This window comes from Tinamus guttatus, unplaced genomic scaffold (assembly GCF_059628265.1).
Source record: "Tinamus guttatus ecotype Peru unplaced genomic scaffold, ASM5962826v1 Tinamus_guttatus_pri_ptg000134l, whole genome shotgun sequence".
In the NCBI taxonomy this organism is placed as follows: Eukaryota; Metazoa; Chordata; class Aves; order Tinamiformes; family Tinamidae; genus Tinamus; species Tinamus guttatus.
The window spans coordinates 326221-351271 of record NW_028288668.1 but is presented as its reverse complement, the minus strand read 5'-3'; the positions used below and the strand labels follow the sequence as shown (position 1 = coordinate 351271).

The following is a 25051-nucleotide window of genomic DNA, read 5'->3' as shown; positions in this document are numbered from 1 at the left end:
TCTTTAGATTCAGAAAATTTGTCTCTTTATGTATTACATTCTGCAGTCAGTTCATTTTTTCTTCTTTAGTATAAAATAAGTAGTTTAATTTTTCATTTAATTTTTTTTCAGATTTTGACTTGTTCTTGAAACTATTTCCTGAAGTTACGTTGTTATTCAGTGGTCTATTTGAATGTAAATAGCTGAAACATGAAGGCATAGATGTGGCCCCATCCATGCTTTTGTAATTATTGCACTGATATTTCTTTGCTTCTTTTGTAGAGCTGTTTCCTGATTTATCCTTGAATTGCATTTGGTTTCTTCATAGATAGAGTTTTTTTTGTTAACAACACATTTTTCTCTTCCTTGATTACAACTGATAAGCTCTTATCTCTCAGAAATCACAATATACTAGTTTTGAAGTACATGACTTTACAATACAGCACTACATTTCTTCCTTTTATTGCACTTAGGTGGGAAGAAATAAGGATAAGCTTATCCTCCAGACATTTGTGTATCTTTGTGTATCCAGTCCTTCCTCCCCCCTCTCCCCATTTTGCGTTTGGGTGTTTCCCCCTGTGTCATTAACAGACTTGGACATTTTGCATCATTCAGTGAATATTCCAGGTACTGAATGAGGTTAGTCTTCAGAGCAGTTGTTGAGACTCTTTTGCTGAGGACTACCCTCCTTCAGTGTAATTGTTGTTCTTTCCCTCTGGGCCAGTTAATATCACTTCATGAGAAGATACCGTTCTTTTAGAGCACTGCTACTGCTACCTTCTCGTTTTTCTGTTTGTGCATTTCTTCTCTGTTTCCTTAGAGTGAATCTTACTCTCTCTCTCTTTTTTTTTTTTTTTCTTTCTAGTCTTCTGAGATGATTGAGTAGCTTAATAGTAGCGTGAATGGTGTTGTTTGTCTTTTATCTTTGATACTCTATTGAGATAAATATGAAATGGCACATTTAAGCTGATGTTTCAGGTTTTATACAAGCACAGATACTGTGGAAACAGCTTTTCATGCTGCTGAAAACTGAAATTTAATAAAAACCCTCCCATTACATATCCACAGGAAAGCAAGACTTCTTTTGCTTTTAGAAAAGGGATCTCACGGGATAGCCAGCAGTTCTGTGGGTGCTCTGTTGTGAGGCTGAGATCTAAGTCTAAGGTTCTATTTTTCAGCTTTGTAGAAATCATGGTCTTTAGAACATTTAGATGCAAAGATAACCAGATTACAGATTGATTTGAGTTTCGTTCCTCTTCTGCTGGAATGGTTCTGCTCACAGCAAGTGATTTCTGTATTTACAGAGGCAGCTTCTTGAGCTTGTCTCCCACAAGGAGTGCAGCTCTTGGGCTGCTGCGGTTCTCTCTGATCAAGAAAAAGTTTGCTTTCCACAATATGGTATCATCTGATAGCAAATTGCTGTATAAAAATCCTTCTCTGTCTCTAATCATCATATTAGCCTTGTTTTATGCTAAAAAAAATGTATTTTAGCAGCAATAAAGCTGGACGTGTATTTTAAATTTTAAGATATTGCATAGCCTAAGTGTGTTTAGGGAAACATGTATTAAATGAGCTATATCCATCCCTGTTTAACCTATTCACTAAATAGATCTAAAAGGTACTTACATCTCTCAAGGAGATGGCTCAGAAACATGAGCAAGGCAGACATCTGCAATACAAAGCCAGAACACCTGTGTTGGAACTGTGGCATGCGTGAATTTGGTTTGTGTTTTGTCCTTTTTTTTTTTTTTTTTTTAAATGAACAGTTTTGCTGTATGCCTTTCTCACCATGGCAACATATGAAAGTGCTGGCAGAAATGCCAATAATCCAGGACAACATTCTTACATGGCTTTGTTAGAAACAAAATCCTAACCATTCCTACAGTTAAATGATCAGATTGAATGAAAATACTGTGTTGCTAGTGAATAAATACAAACTGAATGTATGGTAGTAGTAAATGTGCACGCCTTCCTGGTCAGTTCAGGCAGGGTTGCTTGCCATTTTAATCTTTGAACAACACTTGGTTTTGTTGCGTATTGGTTTGGCAGTTTTGTCTTTTGATGATTTATTTGCATGTGAGATTTGAAGCTTGTCCCACACAACTTCTTTTCATGCTTTTCTTTTTTTAAGGAAAAAAAAACAATTTCAATGATTTCTCTATTTAAAGTGAATTAGGCATCCAAATTTTTCCCCCCTTTTTTTTTTTTTTTAAATTGCTAGAAATTCATTGGATTAAAGCTATCTTTTATTGATACAGAATCTCCTGAGCATGGGAAGGACTTGTATGTCAGCCTTCCAAGAAAATCCAAACATAGTCTGGTGGATATCGTCCTTTTAAGGCTGTAGGATCAGAACAAGTTGATTTTGAGGCATACGTTGGAGTGGGACCTAAGTGGGATGGTCCTGGGATATTTCAGTGTGAACGTGTGGGCAACCTGCATGCGAGTGTCTTTACAGTCAGGGCAGGCTGAGGCTGTGACTTGCAGATGATTAAGGCAAATGAAAAGGCTTCCCTGGCCCTCGGTTTACTTTTACGTTTCTTTCCTCTCTGTAATGTTCAAGTGCTCTTTATGTGCTTGCTCGCTTCATGTTTATCTCCTGCAGCAAAATATGTATTTTTTTTTTAATTGCATGACATTTCTTCCGGTTCTTTTCACGTTTTTTTTTTTTTTTCTGTGAGTGCTTAAGAAGCATTATACATATGTGTGCATTTTAGTAATACTTAGTCACTTTTAGAGAGTTTTATTAAATATCATAGATGTCTATTTAAATATCTTGAAATAATATAAGAAAAATTCTTGTTCAGACTTCTGGCCAGCAATGCAGCTTGTGCTCTGTGTAACGTATGAAAGCCATATCCAGATTTGACAACTGAATGTATGAGGAGAGACAGGATGCATGAACGAGGTGGATTACAATCTAGAACAAACAAACTGATCAAAATCTTTGCTGCGGCTCAATAAAAAGTGGAAGAAGGCATCCTTTTATCAACAGAATTTTATCATTCATGCCCCTCTAACTTTCCATTTACTTTAAGGATGAACAGAACAGATAAAAAGTTGAGTAGGGATAGAAACAATGAACTGTAAAATTAAGGACGAAAAACATATTGGTAGAGGGGAAACATAAATTTCGTGCCTACGTAAGAAGGCCAGCAGGGCTGTAAACAGAACTAGTAAGGAACATTGTGTCCAGCTGGAATTAACTTACTTTTTTTTGCATAAATTACGGCTCTACCAAAATTACTGAAGAGACTAGTCAACTCAATTTCATTTAAAAAAAAATCCTCATCCTTGTGAGTTGCATTTGAAATGGGATTGTCTCGAGTAGCTACAACAATCTCAGGTCATTGAAATCATCTCGAACAACCATTCGATGTCAGGACAGTTCAGGATGTGTGGCCCAGCATCTAGATCCTGTGCTTTCTCTGATCGTGCCAGTCCAGGCATTAGTTGAAATTTTTCTTCTATTATGTAGGTCCTGGAATTTGCACTGTTCATAAGTGATGGTAATCTTAGTAATCACTGATAGTTGGCTAACGAGCTATGTCCCAGAGGTGGTAACAGTTGCAGAAGCTGGAGAGCAGCCCATCCTGTCTTTTTCTCCTTAATGTGTAGGTATATCTTGCTTTCAGGTCAGAAGCAATCGGGCTCCTTACAGCCTGAGACTGCAAGTGCGCAGGGGGTCAAGATACGTAGTAGGACATGCCATATCTATATCCAGGGATGGATATCAGGTGGTAGTGGAAAATATTGCAGTGCAATAATATTAGGTTGCCATAATTCAATATTAGGTTCTTCTACGGTATATGCTACTTAGATGCAAGGCAGTGTGTGGAACTCTGGAAGCACTTCATTAGCTGCACTAATATTTTGATGAACACTAATATTATGATCTGATTTGCAAATGAATGACAACTGAAATATGTCCTTATCATGACTTGCATGACGCATCCATTTGATAGGTAAAACGCTCCAGGAGTAAAGGAGGACTGGCTGGGCCTGATGGTACAAAGTCAGTTTTTGGGCAGATGTGTGCGAAAATGAGTTCCTTCAGCCCCGACAGCCTTCTGCTACCTCATCGGGTTTGGAAAGTCAAGTTCGTTGGTAAGAATTCTTACTTCCCACCTATTTAGCATTTAACTTCACTTTTTTTTTTCTTTTTTTCTTTCTTTTTTTTTCTTTTTTTTTCCCCTTAAAATGGTAGGTAATAAAAAGACCTTTTAAAATGATTTTAAAAAAATCTCAACGTCAGTTGAAGTGTGTCTGCAGTTGTCCTTAAATTCCAAAGGCATCCACTTCGCTAGTAGTGAATACTCTCCAAACCTAAACTTGCTTATTCAGGTATCAAATTTAATAGATAATCCTGTCTAACTTTGCTTGAGTTGTTTTTACTATTTGTATGTCACCTTGAGCTTTCTAATGAAAAATAACAGCCACTGCATCTACTCTGTGTGTACATATGTGGTATGTATTTAGAACTATATCTAAATCCAGGTTTATCAGTTTAAGATGTCACTTAGGAATCACATGTTGCCTGGGCTCTCTTTTCCTCATAAAGTGTTATTTATGCTCTGGCAAAATATTTTTGAAACTGTTCTATTTCAATAATTTTATAGCTAAGATGATTTTTTGCAAGGAACAGGAAATCCCCTAGTCTGCAAGGAAAACATAAAGATATTTTCATGTGAAGGGATGTGACAGTTTAGCTTCAAGCACATTTCTGTTTAACCACTCATCCTTATAGAAGGAAATGCAGTTTATTTCAAAACTTCATTTAGAAAAGTGTTTTTGAAATGGTGTTCAAATTGTAAACATTTTTTTTCCTCTTTTCCAAGGTGAATCTGTGGATGATTGTGGTGGAGGTTACAGCGAATCAATCGCAGAAATGTGTGAGGAGCTGCAGAATGGGCTGACCCCTCTGTTAATTGTGACACCAAATGGAAGAGATGAATCTGGAGCTAACAGAGATTGCTTCCTATTAAATCCTGCTGCCAAGTCTGTCTTGCACATGAACATGTTTCGTTTTCTGGGTAACTTCTTAGCAGCAGTGTGATGTTCTACTTGTGTTACATGAGCAGAAGATTGTGAATCTTTAGAAAAATACATGTGTTTAAATTTGCAGGTGTACTGTTGGGCATTGCTATCCGGACCGGGAGCCCTCTGAGTCTCAACCTGGCTGAACCAGTATGGAAACAGCTTGCAGGAATGAACCTGACAATTGCTGATCTCAGTGAAGTAAGCATGATGTTTCTGCATAGGGATATAACTTAGAGAGGACAAGCAGACACTAGAATGATTCTTTTCTTGGGTGATTGGCTTCTCTGCTGTCTACATGGTTATAGAATTTTGACTGTCTTTTTGCATTTTGAGCTAGCATGAAAGGATTGCTTGTATTCACTGTTAAATTTAAAGTCTTTTAAAAGTAGTTAAACAAACTGAATTGAAGAGCACTTAAATCTGCTCATGAGTTTGACTAGATTAATATGTGTGGCCCAACTCCTTGCCAGTAAGCCTTTCTGTAGCTGTTCCTGTCTGTCTTGCTAAGATGCAGAAACTGACTGGACACAGAAACCTACACTGTTGTAAAGCGAAGGAAAATGAATTCAGTCCAAACTACTACAGGAAATGGCTTTTGCCTGTATAATAATAAAATCATAAGCTTTCAGTTTCTGTTTATTGAACTTGGCTAAGGGAGATTAGCAGGTCTTTGTCACAGAGATTTGCTTTTCAACTACTGTCATCTAGAAATGTACTTACTGTAACGGCATTGAGTCATTTACTTGTCAAGAAAGTCAATCCTTTTGAACCAAAACTAGCTTTTGGAATACATAGGTGTGATTATGTTTTTAAGCTTTAAATCCATTTTCTTATATAATAGTTTCTTGGCAGATGTTACCCTAAAAAACAGGAAAATAGAACACGTCTCCTCCTACTCTCCAGAATAATGTGATTTTGTGTGAAATACTGAGTCATTCTATTGCTTTGCAATTCAGTTAGGTGGGTTGTGGTCAGGCATTTGACGCTTTGGCTTTAGCAGATGGCACACGATGCAGTGCTCTAGGAATGAAATAGACATGTTGTAATAAAGCAAATAATCTGATCTTAAGTCAGAGTTGGAATTTTTTTTCAATAGGTTGATAAAGATTTTATTCCTGGGCTTATGTACATTCGAGACAACGAAGCTACTTCAGAAGAATTTGAAGCTATGAGCCTGCCATTCACTGTGCCTAATGCAAGTGGTCAAGACATTCAGTTGAGCTCCAAGTACACTCATATCACACTGGATAATAGAGCTGAATATGTGAGGCTGGCAATAAACTACAGGTTTGTTTAATAAGTCAAATTATTCAAATGAATAATCATTACCTTTTTTTAAGAAAATGAAAACATAAACAATGTTTCTTTAACATCCAGTGTGCATGTATTTAAATATTTTATGTGATTATGGTTGGATTTTCTGATCTCTTTATATCTGCTGAAGGATAAAATATTAACCATACTTTTTAGGAAATATTTTTTTAAACTTGGGAAATAAATTAGTAGGCATGACCCTAAATTTTAATAGGGAGCATGGAGGGGGTGCATCGATGCAGTGATAAGTATTAGGTCAAGTAATTGCTAGAAATGGTGCTCGCAGAAACTTGAACGTATTGGGAATGTTTCTCTGCAGACTTCATGAATTTGACGACCAAGTGGCCGCGGTTCGTGAGGGCATGGCCCGCGTCGTCCCCGTTCCTCTGCTTTCGCTCTTCACCGGATACGAACTGGAAACCATGGTATCAGCTTCTGCTTTGCTACCTCTGGCGGGCTGAGAGCGTTGCTTCACTCTTACTGATCTAAAGTCCACATTTTAGTACTGTTTACAGTGTCACTCTTTAATTGCAAATGTTTTGGCCAAATGAAGACTAGAAAATGTCTTACTTCCCTGTTGGAATTAAACAGGTTACTTTGTTATACATAGGTTACTTTGGTATAATTGAGCAGGGACTTAATAATTTTTGTAAGTAGAACTATTACCTTTTGATCTGGCAGCATACTGGTGTAAGGTCGTAAGCAGTATTCATAGCTCTGCATTGTTAAAGGTGGATTGGATATGCACTTCTCATGAAATATGTGCTTCAGGGATAGATAAGGAGGTTATTTTTTGCCCCGCGATGGGAAGATGTTCGATGGAACAAATCACCTGTAATTGATCGGTTCTTCCTAGTTATTTTAAAAATTATTTTAAAATTATTTTTCAGGTCTGTGGAAGCCCAGATATTCCACTTCACCTTCTGAAATCCGTAGCAACATATAAAGGCATCGAACCAACAGCTTCCTTGATACAGTGGTTCTGGGAGGTGATGGAATCCTTCTCCAACACGGAACGCTCGCTCTTCCTGCGTTTTGTGTGGGGCAGGACAAGGTTGCCCAGGACTATTGCAGACTTCAGAGGGAGAGACTTTGTTATTCAGGTAAACAGAGGGGATGTGGGAGCTATATTCAAATAACTAGCAGTCAAGGGGTGGTAGCATGTCGTATAAGAGAACAGGCTGATTTCACTGAAATTTCCATGTCAGATTTCACTGTATATTTGACAGTGCAACAGAGACCAATAATGTGCATGAATATTTCTCTTTTGTTTTGGTTCTGTGTATTTGTGTTTCACAAGTGGATATTCTCTTTATTAAGATTCCCAACTGTTTACTTTGGTAGCTCTCATCAGTTGTTTTGGCTGGCATTTATTTAGCATTTCATTTAGTTCTACAGTCATTTCAGCTAACTTCATAAACAAAATTTTAATTTGAAGTCATTATTCGGTGTTGTATTACTTTTTTAAAAATCCTTCTCAGCCATATATTTATAATCAAAGAAGTTCATGTTTTGCTTTTCTATTTAGTGTAAGGCAAATGGATTTTTTTAATTTTCTTTTAAGAAGTAGTAGCATCAGAATAACAAATGTAACATTCTGTTCAAAAAACATCAAACATATCAGCTCAATATTTATTTGGACAGTGCATGAGAAATATTGTGCTTCTTGGTTTTGGCAGGTGTTGGATAAATACAATCCTCCAGACCACTTCCTTCCCGAGTCGTACACTTGCTTCTTTCTGCTGAAGCTGCCCAGATATTCCTGTAAGCAAGTGCTAGAGGAAAAACTGAAGTATGCCATTCACTTCTGCAAGTCCATCGACACGGATGATTATGCCCGGATAGCACTGACGGGAGAGCCGGCTGCGGATGACAGCAGCGATGACTCTGATAACGAAGATGCCGATTCTTTTGCTTCAGATTCTACCCAGGACTACTTAACAGGGCATTAAGAGCATAAGATGAAAGAGAGTTGTCACAAGCACTGAGGCAAAATGCCAAAATGACAATGAAGCCAAGGACAGTTTATAGTTCAGAATATAGAATATGTACAGCCAGAGTTATGCTAATCTGTTGACACGGGGAAAGTGTGTTTGCTACTCACAGTAGGAACTAAAGGGTACAGCTTAAATCATCAGCTTAGAATAAATGGCACGGTATGTGGGCATTTAACATTTATTTTAAGAGCTGAAAGTGGCTCCCCCGTAATGCTGCACTATATTTAGAACCTTTGTGTTTACTGAAGTGTTGTAAATGTTTATATAAATATGGTAGTGCAGCATCCAAAAGGCAGCAAAACCTTTAAATTGTGGGTGCAATAGTTTTTTTGTTAGGTTTTTTTTTCATATAAAGTGTTGTGTTCTGTGCATCTTCTTGATTGTATATTGGAAATACTGTGCAACAACTAAATAGTATTATAAATATTTCAATTAACTTTACTAGAAGTTTGTTAAAGATTTTTGAACATTGAATTAACATTATTCCTTGAAATTCTTCTATAGATGATAAAAAAAAAAATGGCCATTAGGTTTACTTCCACCCTCGATTTGTATATTTTAGCTTATGCATTATGTATCTCAAATTTGATACCTTTCTGCAAACAGCATCATAATTCTTATCATGGAAAGTGTACTGTATATAATTTGTGCCATGTAAATGCAAAAGTTATAATTTCCCTCCAAATAAAAGTTCTGTCACAGAAAATATTACTGTGGTGTTTTTTATGGTCATGCGGCTGAATATTGCTACAATTAATTTTTTTTCTGAAGTTTGCCGCTATTGGCAAGCATTTGTACTTTATTGGCAAGCATTTGTACTTTCTTTGCGGTTGATCCCAAAATTACTTTTGCCAACAACAGTGAATTTATTCTTTGTACTTTTTCAATAACAGTGATTTTTTTCTTGTAGACCTGTGCAAACTTTAAGGAACTGTAAGGGACAAATGTGTTCAACTAGCTGAAAATGGATATGAAAGTCCTTACAAATAGTCAGGGCCAAAAAAGCATCACTGAAGGTTTGATTAGGCAAAGAGGAGAGTGACAAGTCCACAGGTGAAATGATTTGGCAAGCACCAAGCAGTTACAAAAGGAGCAGGTATCCTTCCAGGCTCAGTTAGGGTGAGTTTCATTTGTTCAAAGGTGAAAAGTCCATTTTAGCTAGTAATGAAAAAAGCCTTGGCCAAAGAGCTCTTGGTGTTCCTTAGGACACAAGCATTCTCCCTGGAGAAAAAGTACGAAGGAAAGCATAGAGAAGGGCAAACTGAAAATGGAGATCAAAAAGAGGTCAGAAGGAGTGGGAGAGTGATGCAGAAGTGGTGGGACAGAAGCGCCACCATAAACACCACATTAAACACCACTGCGCAGGCTGCCTGCCAGGATCGGCCCCTGAGCAGGCGCTGCAAGGATTCTCCTCGAGGCTGAGAGAGCCCTTGCTGGCGACAGACCCTTGATAAGTGTCTAACAGCTAAAACTTGGTCAGCTTTGCTAAGTTCTCTCTCTGGATTAATTGCGCACGTAAGCCGGTGCACATAAACTGCTGGCAAAGATTGGATCCAGCGGGGGCGGGGGTCCGTTCTGAACACCGTGACTCAACAGGAGGATCTCCTGGGCAGTTTTGTCTGACCTCAATGCAGTAACAGTGTACTTCGCCTCCGAATCCTGTTAAACCACTCTCCCATTCTGCTTATTACTACTACTACAAGTGACGTGAATCTCATTCTGCAAGTTGGGATCACATCCTCATTCTGGTTTATAAAGCAGCTCTGCAAAGGGTTGTGCTGACACACTGTGAGGTGGACGAGGGAAGAGCAAGCGGGAGAGGAAAGAAGGCTGTGTAAACTCATTTTGCCAGTTCAGACCTGCTCAGATAATTGAGGTGAGCAGTGTTATTGAGCTTAGTGTAAGGTTAGCTGTCATCTGTCTCCTGAAGGCAGTATAAAGCTGACCTTAAATTTTGTACTGTGAGCCTTGATAACTAAAGTGGGAAAGCCATCCTGTGACCAGGGCCAAAAGATTATACTTGTCTTTCTGGCTTATTATTCAAAGACCCAAATTAAACCTTTTTGAATGACAGAAGTCTTTTTAATATATATATATATATTTTCCTTTTGTTTGTACTGTCAAAAGACTGGCATGTTTACACATTGTATGTTTTGGGAGAAGAAAGCCCATGAGAGTAAGAAATGTACTTGCTACAAACATCTTCCTTAAAAAGGGTAGTGTGGCTCTAGGTGAAATCAGTCCTGACCGCAGTTCCTGGACTCTCTTCTCATCTTCGTTCAATGTTTAGAACTGTTGCGTGCTGCACGCATGTTGCTAGATACAACATTTTTGTGTTTGCTTCCGAGACTGTTGTGCTGGGTCCCAGGCAGTTTGCAATGAGATTAACATGAGGATGATTAGGGCAGAAGCCTGTGGGAGATTTTTGAGCTTCCTCTGTGGTTAAGGCACAGGACTAGGAGTCAGGAGATCAAAGTTACTACTTTGTACAGAAATGGTATTTTCTCACATAGGCTCCATTGATAAAAATGATCTTGCAAGAGTACTTCACATATTTCTTTGATGCTTTGCTCTTGCCTGCTTTCCAGCTACTTGTAGGAAAGAAAACCATTGCAAACCCTGACCGTTCCTTATATTGACATGGGCGATCTTGGGACACTTTCCTGAGTTGCCGATGATTTGTTCAGATGTCATTGCAAATTGCTGTTCTGAATTCCTGAGGCTCTCATTTGTTGCCTGAAGATGATGGCAGCTCATGCTACTAATGTAACTGTGCTACTGCTGGGTGCTGAGGAGTTGCAAGGTATCTGTTCCAGGTTAGGCATCACCAAACCTGAAAAGCCAAGTTGAGAAGATGAACAGAGACTGTTTTAAGAAAGGGTATACATCTCTGTGGGTGACCAGTGTATGGACAGTAAAGAGGAAATACTTCGGAAGACAAAGAAGAAAAGAAGACTAAAGATGGTGCAGAGGTGCCCTTGTTTTTTTGGTGCCTCCTTGTTTAGGTTAGAGATAGAAGTAGTCATAAAGCTTATTGGAATCCTCCATGAAGATGCCACCACAGATTGCAGTTTACAGATTTGAGCAGTGGATATAGTGATGCAGATATGGCCTTTTAATATCCATACAGCATATTTTACAGTACTTTATAATAGTGGGAACAGATTTTTTTTAAAAAAATGTCCCCTTGGTATTGCAAAAATCTTAAAACCATGTATTTGCCTTCTGAAGTGGGTATGCCACTTTCAAAGCTAATTGGTTTGTGATGGCAAAGCCACTTGCTGTCCTTTTCTATAGCTGTGTATCAAGCAGGCATTCTTCTGAAGATAACTTCTAAGGAGTTCTGGGATTTTTGCATAATGGAGGGTTTATTTGATGAGCTAAGAACTGCCAGGAAATGAAATGATGCTTTTCTGCTACTGAAATGGACTTTGCATTTTCAGCAATAAGCTGTTCTTGGGATCCTGGGTGAAGAGGTCCAGTCTTTAGAGATAATACTTTGCATGTCACTAAGAAATGAGGAATCACCTGTGGTTACTTGAGAATGTCCCCTGTGTTGGTGCAGAGTTGGCTCCCTTTTAGTTTGGCTTTTGGTCTTACTGGACTTACAATGGTGAATAGAGCTTTATTAAGTTGTTAGTCTTTATAATACTTAAGTTTTCTGTTATAGGATGCTGGAACCTTTGAAGATGGGAAAAGCCCAGATCACCTGTGAGTAGTTGCCTCTTGAAGAGACGCAATGGAAAGTATGAGGCTAGTACCAAAAACCATATAGCAGATAGAAAAAGAGAAGCAGCAGAAAGGAGCCACTAGGTCTTACTGGAACTTCTAATATGATGTGAAGCTAATGTGAAATATCTTTGCTATTCTCAGTGACAGAATGCACCTTTTCCCTGGAAAATGGAAGTTCAGAAATGGGAACTGTGAAGCAAGTTGAAACAGTGATTTGCAAAATACACCTCTCCTACTCATATCTGATGTATAGATGAAGGTTATAGTGAGATGTTCTCAAATGATAGTTTTCCAGAGATAGCTACACTTTAAAATTTGGTGAAAGAAGAAAATCTTTTGACTTTTTTGGCAAATGTTAAAACCTGCAGGGAAGAGGGATGTTTCAACTCAACCAGACTAGCATGCAATTCCATGAACACAGGCTTGTACATGTTAGGAAATGTGTAATAAGGAGCAGTTATGTATAAAGTATATATGTATAAACTGTACATATACACGTACAGAAAAAATGGGAAAGAGAATTCTGATGAGGAAAAAAAATTATGAACCACTACTAAACTTCCATTGAAAATCATAGCAGTTAAATACCTTCTTTTATGAAAATTAGTAAACTTCCCAGTTTGACTAAGCTTTCCCATTTGCTGTTCTGCCTGAGTTGCAGACAGAGTGACCGCATACACCCATTTAATGCTCTGCAGGGCATTTGTCTCTGCAGGGGCACACCAGCATCGCTAGCCTGGAATGACTATTTCCTTTGATCTATTCTAGATCAGTTCTGGGTGGGGAATTAGAAAGCTGACACGATCTGAATTAGATGCAGAAGCTGGAATAGGTGTAAAAAGAGAATTCAGAATTGCTCAGAATTTCTTCTTCTACTATCTATAAAAGATAAACAGATTTATCTTTATAATTGCCTCAGCTGAGTTGTGATTAACCCTAAAGATATGGGATGACTTTTAAAGAGGAAGCTGCCCTTGTGCAGTGAGTACTGTCTCATGCCTCTTGACGTATATGCTCATGCCTAAAAGGGTGTTTGCTCTCATAATTATGCCTTCTTAGAGAGAGACTTAATGGTCCAAATAGCCCTCCACGAACCATCCAGATGCCTCTCCTGTCCTTGTGCCCCGACGCGGGGTGTTATCTGGCGGACGGCTCGCTGACCTGCGGCTGCGCGGTGTTTGGTGCGCAGGCCGCCGCGGCAGGTAGTCAATGGCGCCATTCAGGGCCCCGAGCCCAAAGGGCGCCGTTGTGATCTGCACCCCTCCCCGGCCAGATCCCATGACCTGCTGCATGGAGTGTTTCACAATGGATTGAGCAAAAGATAAGAGGGCTGGGATGTGTCCAAGCCATCTGCTCGCCAGCAGCACGCTGCAGGGCGGGCGCGGAGGTTCATGAGCGCTGTCGTCTTCCCTGCGGGCCCTCTTGCTGCTGGCAAGGCAAGGACTCCTGCGGTGAGCTGCCCAGTGTGATGAGAGCTATAGCCTGGTATCAAATACCTGGAGGCCTCTGGCAGCAGTGATGAACAAACCTACCCTGGGCTCTGTCATGCAGGAGTGAATGACAAGGCAAGCAATACTGCTGGGGCCTTGCTCTAAAAGATCCCTGGATTGGCTTTCAAAGATGCATTGCTTCTCTTTTCCTTGCTATAGCGCTGACCGGATTGCCTGTTCATTCCCTTATATTACACAAGGCCAAACCTTTCATTCAAGTTCACTTGTTAATAGGCTTTTTGTTCAGCCCTGACCTACTTCAGCATCAGCTTTCCAGATGTTCATTTCAGAGTGACAAATTGGCATCTAAGCTCTGACTTGCCTCTGGAAAGCCTGTCTTGCTATTCAGTAGCAAGGCAGAGGAAATCAGTCACTTGTCACACTCACTGTAGCTGCAAAGTTTTCAGGTATAAATCTAAGTCAGACTCCCGCCCCTCCTCCCTCTCCACATCTTTTACCCTCATACTTTCTCTTCTAGAGAGCTCAAAGCCACTCTTTCCCCATTTATTCTCTAAGAGATGGAAGTATTTTACTCCAGAACACTGCTAAGGAGATGCTATTCATGGTATTCACCATACCGAATTGAGTCACCTAAATCTAGATGTCTATGTTAGAGACATCCATATATGAACTCAGCATCTATTCTCTCCATTTTAGGAAATGGAGGCTTAATTAAGCAAATCAATTACAACCCTGAAAAGTTTTAGTTTCATCCTGAATTATATACCTAGCTGTGGTGAGGATTCTTTCTATACTCTGGTGACTGCATTGACCGCTTCTCCAGACACAGTAAGGACTGTAACTTCCAGGCAGATTCCTAAAATTTGCTAGCATGAATCCCACCTTACCTGGAGCTGGGGTGATTTGTCCCTTAGCGTTGTGTGAAGACAACTCTCTTATGTTATAGAGGAAATGTAGGAGGCAGGTTAGATTAGATGCATAACGCAGTTACTGTTTAAGAAGAAACCCAAACTGGGGAATCTGAAGATGTCTAAAGTATGCTGCAACTCACTTACAAACTTAAATGCGTGTGATGCCTCATTTAAACATCTCCAGTGTAGAACTCGGAGCTGAGCTGGTACCCTTGGGCTCCCAACTAACAGGGAGAAATGCACACTTTTTGGCCCTGGTTCCTCTCATCTGCACTTAGTTGGATGAGTTGCCCATTCACGTGCAATATAAATATCCTGCAAGGTTATGGGGCATTTTCACCAGCATCGGGTTTAGTGCTGCATAAGAAATGCTGGGGCCAGGTGGGGAAAGACGCATGGTCTGCCTGGTGCTTGGACACCTCACTGAGGCTCAGCTCTATGGGCTGCATGAGATTTGCTGCTCCTCATCTTGAGCAGAGTTCCTTGGGTGCCAGAACTAGAGCTTTGCTGGTTGCTCTTTGGCACTACGAGAGGCAAGGCTTTGGTTTGGCAATCATGAGGGTCACTTTGCAGTCCCTCGGTATCCAACCGTTCATGTTTGTACCCAAATGGGAGATTGTTGGCAAAAGGCCCAGCCCTGGCGATGGCCATGTGCTGATGAAAAATACAAGCAACGTGTGAATCAGCAGCTTGAATTTTGTCTTTGTTTCTATGAATGGGTGTATAGTTTATTCACAGAATCATAAAATCATTATGGCTGGAAAAAAACTGCAAGATCGAGTCCAGTTGTAAACCCATCACCACCCTGCCTAATAAACCATGTCCCTAAGCACCTCATTCTTGAACACCATGTTTCTTGAACACTGCCAGGGGCGGTGACTGCACCACTTCCCTGGGCAGCCTGTTCCAATGCTTCACCACTCTTTCTGGGTAGAAATTCTTCCTAGTTATTTACCTGAACCTCTTCTGGTGCAACTTAATGCCATTTCCTTTTGTCCTATCGGTAGCTATTTTGAGACGAGACCAACTCTTGCTTCACTACAACCTCCTTTCAGGTAGTTGTAGAGAGCGATGAAGTCTCCCCTGAAGCCCCTCTTCTCCAGCCTAAATAACCCCAGCTCCCTCAGCTGCTCCTCATAAGGTCTGTGTTCCAGCCCCTGCACCATCTTCCTTGCCCTTCTTTGCATGCACTGTAGCACCTCCATGTCTTTCCTGTAGTGTGAAGCCCCACACTCTTTTCCAAATACTGAAGAAAATATAGGATCATAAGCAACATGCTGCCAGATCCTGTTGGTGTGGGCCCAGGACTGCTTGTGCCCCTTGTGCCAGGCATGCTGCCCAGTGTCAAACCCTGGAGTTCGGACCCTGGCAGCCCCTGTGCCGCGCGCCCATGCGCTCCGCTTTGTCCTGCACTGGAAGGAGCTGCCGCAGCGGAGCTCCCCGCCCCCCTGCTCCTCCTCCAGCCCTTCGGGTTCAGCGAGCAGCGCTCACCCTCCGGGAAAGTCTGTCAGGAATGCGAAAGCCCCTCTCTTTGAGGCTAAGCTACGTGATTTTCACACAACAGCCAGGCTGTTTGCAGGCCTGCTATTCTCCGTCACAGAAATATGTGTTCACTCCGCAGCTATAGTGAGGACTTGTTTAGAATACACAGGTTATGATCTTATTTATGCATTTATGTTAATTGACAAAATATAAACGTATGATAATTTTCTCAGAACAAAAATATAGAAGGTTTTGAGGCTGTGTTTTAGCTTTGAAAAGGCAGATAATGAAACTAAAACCAAAACTTGATTGCCTTCCAGCTCTATTAGTTCTAATCCATTGAAACTAAAAAGGTTCAAAATTAACTATGAGAAAAATTATTGCTTTGATATGGACGCAAAGTCCAAAATCAAACTGGACAACAGCACAGCTTTCTTTTTGGAGTCTTTTCTAGATATGATTTAATACTTTATAAGTATTATTGGCTTATCTTTTTGCTCCCATTATAGATTCTTTGCAAGTCCAAATTATGATGTTTCATGTAGTACATTAACATCATGTTGAATGGATAATTTTCAGAGACTTGAGACAGAGGGACTAACAAATATACTAAACAATTCTCTCTGGTACAATTCTATGGTGTGACTTGATTGTTTTTTCTTAAATTCATGAAGAAGAGAATTGGTGCATCCAACAGCACTGTGTTCCTGGCTTTCATGCTTCCTATGCCCGATATATTCCTTGAAAGAATGAAGCATCATAAACCCCTGTAAGACCACTTCAGTTATGTAGTCAGACCTTTGGCATAGCAAAGGCTGTGGCATTTCATGGGTCAATGATCTGCCATCAATTTAGAGCACTCCTGCCAAGTTCATCGTCTGCGTGTGAGTGTAGTCTTCCATCTCATTTCACTCCTGGCAGCCTGAGCCTTGTCTAGTCTGGCATTAGTACTGGGTTACATCTTGCTCTTTGCTTTCTAAAATTAATTTGTCCCTGGGATAAAGGCTTCTTGTCCCAGCCAGTCACTAGTTCTGTAACACAGATGTTTGAGCATCTTGCTAGAACTAGACACTTTAAACATACTCCCTTTACTGATTCAGCCTTTTCTGACCTGTATGAACTTCGTGCTGCAACCTCTAGGTTAATACCTGCATCACTATAATCCTTAAAGCCATTCCCACATTTCGCATTTCTGTTGTGCCACAAGTTTGGTCAAGACCTGCCTGGACACTGCCCCTACAGCTTTGCAATCTGGGGGGTGCTGGGACGTGAGTTGCCTGCCTGGTGACGCAGGAGCCATGTTCCTTCCCGCACCGACCAGTTATTCATCCTACACCCACCTCAGCAAGATGTCCCTCCAGGGCCTAGGCTGTGTGGGCACTCTGGCTACGAGTCAGCTTTGTGGTGGCAGGCAGCAAGGAGAGCTCAAAAGGTATACTGTTTTTTTCTCAGCAGTTTTACTGGAGTTCCTGTTGGCCTCACTTTATGGCTCTAGTGGAAAAAAAAAAGTATACATTTTCCCCCCATTTTTCATCACACTGAAACATTATTTCTGTCAGGTTCTCAGAACATGATTGAGGATACTGAAATGCAGCTGATTTTCTTCCTTCTGAACCACAAGTCTTGCCAAGTCTGCCCAACTTCTCCAGTTTTCACAAATCTGCTGCCAATCTGCTTCTAAAACCACTTTCTGCTAGAAGATGCCCATGTCTCAAGTTGGCCCTTGTCTCTTTTCCCTAAGGAATCCTCAGCTTCTATTCTTGGTGCTGGGCTGCTTTCTTCTGCTCTTGCAGACTGGTGCAAATCACTTCAGTTACTCTTTCGCACGCTTCTTGTCTGGGTAGAGTTGACTCTTGCAAATTTTTCCCAGCTCCTTCCAGCAGGTTGACATATACAGCCGCAGAAGGACTGGAAGAGCGCAGTAAGTCCATGGCATTGGACTTACTCTACATGTGTGGTTTCTATGTGATTGTGCACAGCTTCTTGAGATTTCTTCTAGTTCTTCCACTTTTAAAACAATTATCCCAGTAACGGCAGCGCAGGTTACATGATGTGATGATATTTGGTGAACTCCGGGGGCAAGAAGAATGCTCAGCTTCCCTTTGATGTGTGCTCTCTTGAGATGCCACAGTTGTTATACTGATTGCTAGTGTCTTGGTCACTCTTTGTCCTTTTTGCTGTCATCTGTGTTACACATCTTCTGTAGAGGTAGAAACTTCATCTTTTCCGTGTTTATACAGGCAGCAGTACTGCCTGCTGCTTGGGCCATGACTGGCCAACAACCAAGCAAGCAAAGCCCCCCAAAAACAAACAAATGAAAAAACCTACACAAACAAATGACAATGAAGTTGCAGATGTATAATTTGCTTTACTAAAAGGATTCTTTTAACACCAGAATTATTTTTGAAAAGAGAACTGCATTCCCTTGTCTCATCAAAATGGATGGGATGACAACTTTGTGTTCATACTCTGTTGAAATTTTATGGAAATGCAGTTTTCTGTGATTAAAAAAGACGACCTGTCTCATGTTAATAGGTCCCTTGCTACACTATTAGGAAGCAGTCACTGAGTAGCCTTCCTGTAATACTGGGAACATGTATAAATAGATTTGCTTTCACAGAACATGATCAGACACTTCCTGAATTATAAAGCTGTGAACAACTTGTTAGGACCTAAGATATTGTCACCTCTGTGTTTATAGACCATCAAATTAAATTGAGATCTATTTTATAAAAGAAGAGCATGTACTACATGTGCTCTATAACCTAAAAAATGCACCAAAAACTTTTTTAAAAAACAATTCTAACTGCAAAAACAACATAGAAAAAGTTATTTAGTAAGAATTGTACAATGGTCCAGCTTATTGCAGCTCCTCACTAGATTCATGCATCAAATGTCCTGCAGCAAGAGAGAAGAAAGAGGCGTTGCATGGCCATCATGGAGCACATCAAAGGAGAACATTGGAGAAAAGCATAGATGACTTCATGGAGAATCCTAGGGGGGAACTGGAAGCATTCACCTTTGCCTTGAGTTTTAGGTCAAAAAATTACTTCTTCAAGTACAATTGCTTTTTTAGGAAAGTACAGCTAGTAAAAACTATGATTGCTACCTAATAACATATACTTCTCTAAGGCAAAATGTCAGTAGTCTTATTCGCTTTGTGCAGAATGACTTTCATATTACTTTCCCAGTATAACATAATGCTAGCTATCCTGTTAATGTAGCATCTGTTTTTTCAATTGCTGTATACTGTGTAGTGGCTGGTGATAGACAAGACTATAATATTGTTTTTTTATTGGTTTATGACTGCTATAAGCAAAAGCAGCTCAAAAGGAATGGTGCTTTGCTTAAATAATTGTGCACTCAGGATGCAGTATAATATGTAGGTCTTTGAAATTCCGATGCAAAGGATGAAAATATGTATTTTTCAGGATAATCTTTGTAATACTTTCTGATGGTGGAAGATAAGAATTTGATTCTTTTTTGTTTTGTTTCTTTCAAATATTACTGACTTTTCACAGTGAGAACAGTTAAATCTGGTCTTTTATAACTCTCGTCTTCAGCAAGTTTAACAACGGATCTTGGTACTTTCGCCCTGCACATTTAGCACATTTTTTCCTGCTTAGCGCTCAAGCTCAGGACAGTCTGTTAAGTGCTCACTGAAGCTCACAGTGATGTGTTTACTCTGTCTTTCTTTGCCACTTGCTATAACCATCTTGGGCTTCAGAGCGGCTTGATTTAGGCTGGAAATAATGGTGCTGTGAGTAAGGCGAGTGCTAGTTCCTCACTGAAATCACATGATGGCAAATCTGGGAATTCCTGCTTCATTTACGAGCATGCACAGGATGAAATGTCACTCTCTCTTGAGCTAGAGATGCTTATTACAAAGGACTGATCTGAACTCCTTATCGAAAAACTCACTTTACTCAAATAAACTTTCTATTCAGAAAGCACCAGGCATCTTGTTGCTCTCAGCTGAACCAAGTCTTTATTTTCAACAGCTGTCCACTTTCTCTCATTTTGGAAGTTTTTCTTTTCAAACAAAAGAACCACTTCAAGAATTCTTCAAAAAAGCAGGTAAAATGCAATCTTTCTACAAACAATATATTCTAGAATACTTTAAAGGAATTCTGTTATTTTGAGAAAGGGGATTTTAGTAAATGCAATAAAAAACTACATATTAAAAGTCACTTAAACTTTGCAAGTAATGCAGGGTTTCGGGATAACATTTATATGCACCTGAGCATTCAGCAGTTTAAAACATCATTGAGACACCTCAGATGTTGTTTATAATATTCAGTTGTTCTCTTAGTTAAATTTCCTTTTTACTGTTGTGTTATTTCAGACACTAATTATCCCCAGCATATTAAATATTTTTTAAAAAGTTTTAACTTTCTTTAAATTGTAAATTCTTTGGGTATACAAACTTATTGTGATTTTATTTTATTTGTAATTTATATGTAGATGTAAAAGAGAGGTAATTCAGACTTTATTTCAGTTAAATATTCTATAAAACATATACCTTTCTTTTTAAAGGTATATTTAGATTTATATATTGAAATAACACACTGATGATGTACAGTGAATATATCTATACGCTCTAAATGATTTAATTAAAAATGAGTGGGGCATATGTATATATATAAATATTCCCATCACTTTTCTGAAACACTTATTTCAAGGGTTTAACTCAAGTTGACTGTATATGTAACACACTTCTGTAGTTTCTCTCATTGTCCTGCTTGAATTCTCTGCCAGAAAGAGCAGCTTGTTAGACCAACAATGGGTTGGTCTGTTCTGCTCAGTGCTGTATTTGCTGCGGGGGAAGAGGGTGAAACTGTCCTGTCTCCCAAGAGGTTGGGATTTTATAAATTACATTTGAGCATTTGGACTGTAGTGGTAGGTAAGCAATAGATCAGGGGATTAGCCTCATAAAGGATGCTATATAGTTTTTATAGGGGATATAATTTTTATAGGGGATGTTGGTATAAAATAAAATCTAGTAGGCAAAAAAAAACTAGTGGTGCAAATAAAGGATGTGCAAGAGCTGCAATCTTCGCGAAATTTGGTTCAGCTGATGGAGAAATCCTTTCATATTTCCACAGTGCATTCATTTACGGAAAACATAATTATCTGCTGCCTGAAGACTCACAAAAAAAATAGGTTGGTCTCCTACATGCTACTATCAAAATTCCTTGTAGCTTCCTAGGAGAAATGCCTGATTTTTTATCCCAAACTTAGCTTTCAATGCAGACTTCTATCTATTAACAGGAGGCTAATTTGGACCTCATCTCTCCTCTGTTCAATCGTCCATATGCTTTATTCTAAAAATGAGCTAGTTCCCATGAGTTAGTCTTAAACATCATTAGAACAAAGAGGGGAAATCACAGATTACAGAATTGCTTAAATTTAGAGCAGATCCTCGTGTGTTAATGAGAAGATTTGTCTGTGTTATGGGCTCTTCCTACCTAAATCTAAGAGCAGAATTTATTCTTCATTGATCGTCTTTGCAGAGGATTTTTGAGTAGTAATGTATGAAAAATTTAGGTTTGTGGATATGCGAAACTAATGCTGAGTGACAGAAAAGGAAGAGAAGTCTATCAGATTGTTTTCCCTTCAAAAGAAGGGTTAAATAAAGCTTCCTAGGAAGAAGTTTGAGAAATGCAAACTTTTGTCCCCCTTTTCACTGATAGAGTGATAAAGTACAAAAAAAAAAATAAAATGGTTTGTCTAGGAAGAGCCTTGTTAGTCCAAGACAATGCAACAATTATTCCTGTAATGTTTCCCAAAAACAATAGCTGCACAAATACTAAGAAAAAAACCTTATGGTCTAATGATTTTTTTTTCTTCTACGACTGGGTGCTTTTGCCAAATCACATTCTCCCCCGAGGATTAACTTTGAACTGCCAATTAAAAGTTATGGCTAAATCCCCTTACAGCAGAAAGCCTTTAGATTCTGACTGCTAAGATCAAGCCATTGTCTCTCTCAGCATAGATTAAACTGCTTGAGTAAATTACTTTTGCACAAAGCCGATATATTTTTTAGAGGAAGGGTAAAAAACGTGGTCAGTTCGGGTTATTTCATTCACTTAAAACCAAAAAGAAAGAAATCTAAAAGTGAGGCAAGTTCAAATATTGCCACACTGTGTTAATAGTGCAATGTAGTTTGTCTACTGGTACAGTGATGACTCTTTTTTTTTTTTTTTTCCTACTAGAGCATTACAAAACCACATCAGTCTCTTATACAAAAGCAAATAATTGACATCTGTGTATGCAAGGTTAGATGCCCTAGAATTTTGGGGCAAAGAAGCTAGAATACTACAAAAATCCTGTTTTCCGACAGGGAGCAATTGTTATGGAAACACAACATCCTGCATCCGTCACTGTTGTGAGTAGGGACAAATGGAGCATTATCTGAGGAGCCACTGTTGGCAGATGTTTGCTCTTTTAATGTGGTTACTGCAGGACCATCATACACTTTAAAATATGTATGACCAGCTAGGAGCAGATCAAACAAGAAAGAGGAGGAAAGATACTGATATCTCAATTTTTCTGAGAAGAAAGAAGAAAAAAGAAGAAATGGGAAAGAAGACAGTCCTCTGTGCTCATTAGAAGAGTGGCATAGTGCCATCAAAGCAGTTCAGTCACTCGAAGATATGCAGGACAAAAACACTGGATTAGATCATTAATCACTATTTTGATTTTCATGTTCTTATTTTCATGCTTTGCTTTCAGCCTAGACCTATGACCTCACTGAAAGTTTTGAAATTCTTCACTTCTGCAGGAATATTACTGTACCCAGCAATGTTCTGTCAAAATAGGCAGAAACAGGGATATCTCTTCAGAGGGAAAAATGATAGCCTAGTATTAAATAAAAGTCACATTCCTGTTTTAAAAACAAACGAGTGAACCTGGTTCTATGCAGGATAAGCATCGTCTCATTGCTTAATGATCTTTTTCATGCATTTCCTTGCTCGGATGTCATATTCATGATGCCTGTTGAGAGAAGACTTAAACCAGCAAAAATCCTCCTGCAGAATTCAATGGGTTTAGGTAGAAAGTGTGTGGTATTTCAGGAGCTTATATAAAGGACTAAAAATGGTATCAAAGTAGAGAGTTAAATAATTGGCATCATCAGCTACAGCAGATAATTCTCATGCTCTGGACTTACCTTTCAGAGAAGCTATCTTTTAAAAACAAGCCTTGGTCAGTGCAAAAGATACCTGATCCAAAGACTGCTGAAGTCTTTATAAGGCTCTGGTTAGCTAAATGACAATGGACAAGGGCAGGGAGGCTTGTCCTCTGCACATTTTCTGAACTGCTTTACTTTTGCCAGCCTCCTTTCCCATCAATATAAGGCACATTTGCGTTCTGCTCTGGTCATATGTCACACTTCAGATGCTTGCAATGTCAGCTGGGCCTACATTTTAGAGTTCTCTTTTCTGTTCATTGCCCATTTGCATAAACATACTAATCCTTTTGCTCTCCTGGGAGTGCTAATTATTCTTGCAGACGCTTGATCTATGGAATTATCAGTGCACCCTGTGGATGCTACAGTTGAGATCTCTTCTAACCATTTCTCTTTTCTGACATGAGTTGTTTATAGCAGAGAACTTCACCTCTTTCACTTGTATTCCTACAATTATTAGTTTAGTTTAAAACACAAAATCCATCTGCTAGATTTCTGTTTTAATTAGATTAGGCATCTTTGCAAGATAAGCCTTATAACCTTGTAATTTCAGAGCTGACAACAGCATTGATTATTCTTTTTCAGTAGACTGAGCTGAGATATGTCTGGTCGCTTCACACAAAGGGGAGCACGTAATGAGTTTTTAAAATAGTGTCTCTTAATTTCTATCTTTGTAGCTCTTTGTAGGGATGGTTCATTTTGCTCCTACTAAAATATATTTTAGAGAAGGTGCTGCAGAATTTGCAACACTATGGAGAAGTAACTTAAAAATTTGTTTTGCTCAAGCTAACCAGATTTCTGTGGCCAAGTTATTTGCCAGGCAGGTATAATTTATCATCAGTATTGCTCCTACCACTATGCACTTCTGAATATTTTCCTGTTGCTTTTAGGAGTGTACTCAGGAGAATTTCAGATTAAGGGAGCTATTTAAAGTAAGAACAGTCTCTAACAGTTTGGCAGCTCTGGCAATATCTTCCACCTTTTTCACAGAAACAAAGCACCTTTATAAAGCTTTCTTAATCATTTTCTAATTCCCTAATTTAGCAGTTCAAAGTGTCTTGATTCATCTCAACAGCAGCAGGGAAAATTCTACCTGGCAGTAGGGAAGGAAAGCAGACTAATTACAGGGTGGTGAATACAAATGCCTCTGGGAAACTTGTTACCCAAAGCAAGCCTTGGGATATCCATGGATGACACAGCTGTGTGCCTTTAAGCTAAAGTTCCTGGAAAATGGTGAGGGAAAGAGAAGAGACACTTTAGCATTGTTTTTGTAGAACATATGGCTGCAGAGCATACTCACTTACTAATAGACACCAGAAAATTTAGCGGGACAGCCTTTAAGACACGCAAACATGGACTGAGCTTCGGTCAAGAACCTGCCTTTTGCAACAATGAATTCAACCTGTTGAAAGCAAGCCTGCCTTAGTTTTTGTGCTGGAAGTTTCTGTTTGATTTTATATAGGCTAACATTGTTTTCAAAATCCACTGTCTTGTGCTTGTATGCCCTATCTCGATTTACTTGAAAATTTTATAGTGCAATGAATGGGGCTAATTCAATTTAAAAACTGATATTTCACCCTGCAGATATAATTTCCTGTTTGAAATTATCTTTCGTGTTGCACTACACTAAGAATCTGAGAGGACAGGAGAAGAAATGCTAAAATACACCCAATAATGGACAATTAACCATTCTTCGAGCTACAGCTTGATGACCTTGCTGTTTGTGGATGACTCTTCATGTGATGGCTCAGGACTTTGGAAGAGTTCACCAAGATCCAGCTTGAATAATTGCATCAGGACGGAGAGCTGTAAATGTGCAGGAAGATGTAAGGACTATTCATAAATGCCAGCATCCTCATGCGATGGATTTTGTATCCAGCTGCTCCTCAGACTATGTATGTCTAACCAGGAATGTTTCATTACGCTCTGAGGAATTTTACATAACCGTCAGGCCAG

The 25051-nt window shown here is 39.3% G+C and overlaps 1 protein-coding gene across 1 annotated transcript in view; it reads left to right on the top strand.

Moving 5' to 3' along the window:
- Nucleotides 1–9038, top strand: part of HERC2 (HECT and RLD domain containing E3 ubiquitin protein ligase 2) — a 103133-nt gene extending 94095 nt beyond the window's left edge. Inside the window, exons 86-92 of the mRNA XM_088521849.1 lie at nucleotides 3945–4086; nucleotides 4818–5012; nucleotides 5105–5217; nucleotides 6116–6306; nucleotides 6653–6758; nucleotides 7224–7436; nucleotides 8013–9038. Coding sequence (XP_088377975.1) covers nucleotides 3945–4086; nucleotides 4818–5012; nucleotides 5105–5217; nucleotides 6116–6306; nucleotides 6653–6758; nucleotides 7224–7436; nucleotides 8013–8285 — 1233 coding nt within the window. The 3' untranslated portion in view covers nucleotides 8286–9038. The remainder of the gene's footprint in view (nucleotides 1–3944; nucleotides 4087–4817; nucleotides 5013–5104; nucleotides 5218–6115; nucleotides 6307–6652; nucleotides 6759–7223; nucleotides 7437–8012) is intronic.
- Nucleotides 9039–25051: the final 16013 nt, after the last annotated feature.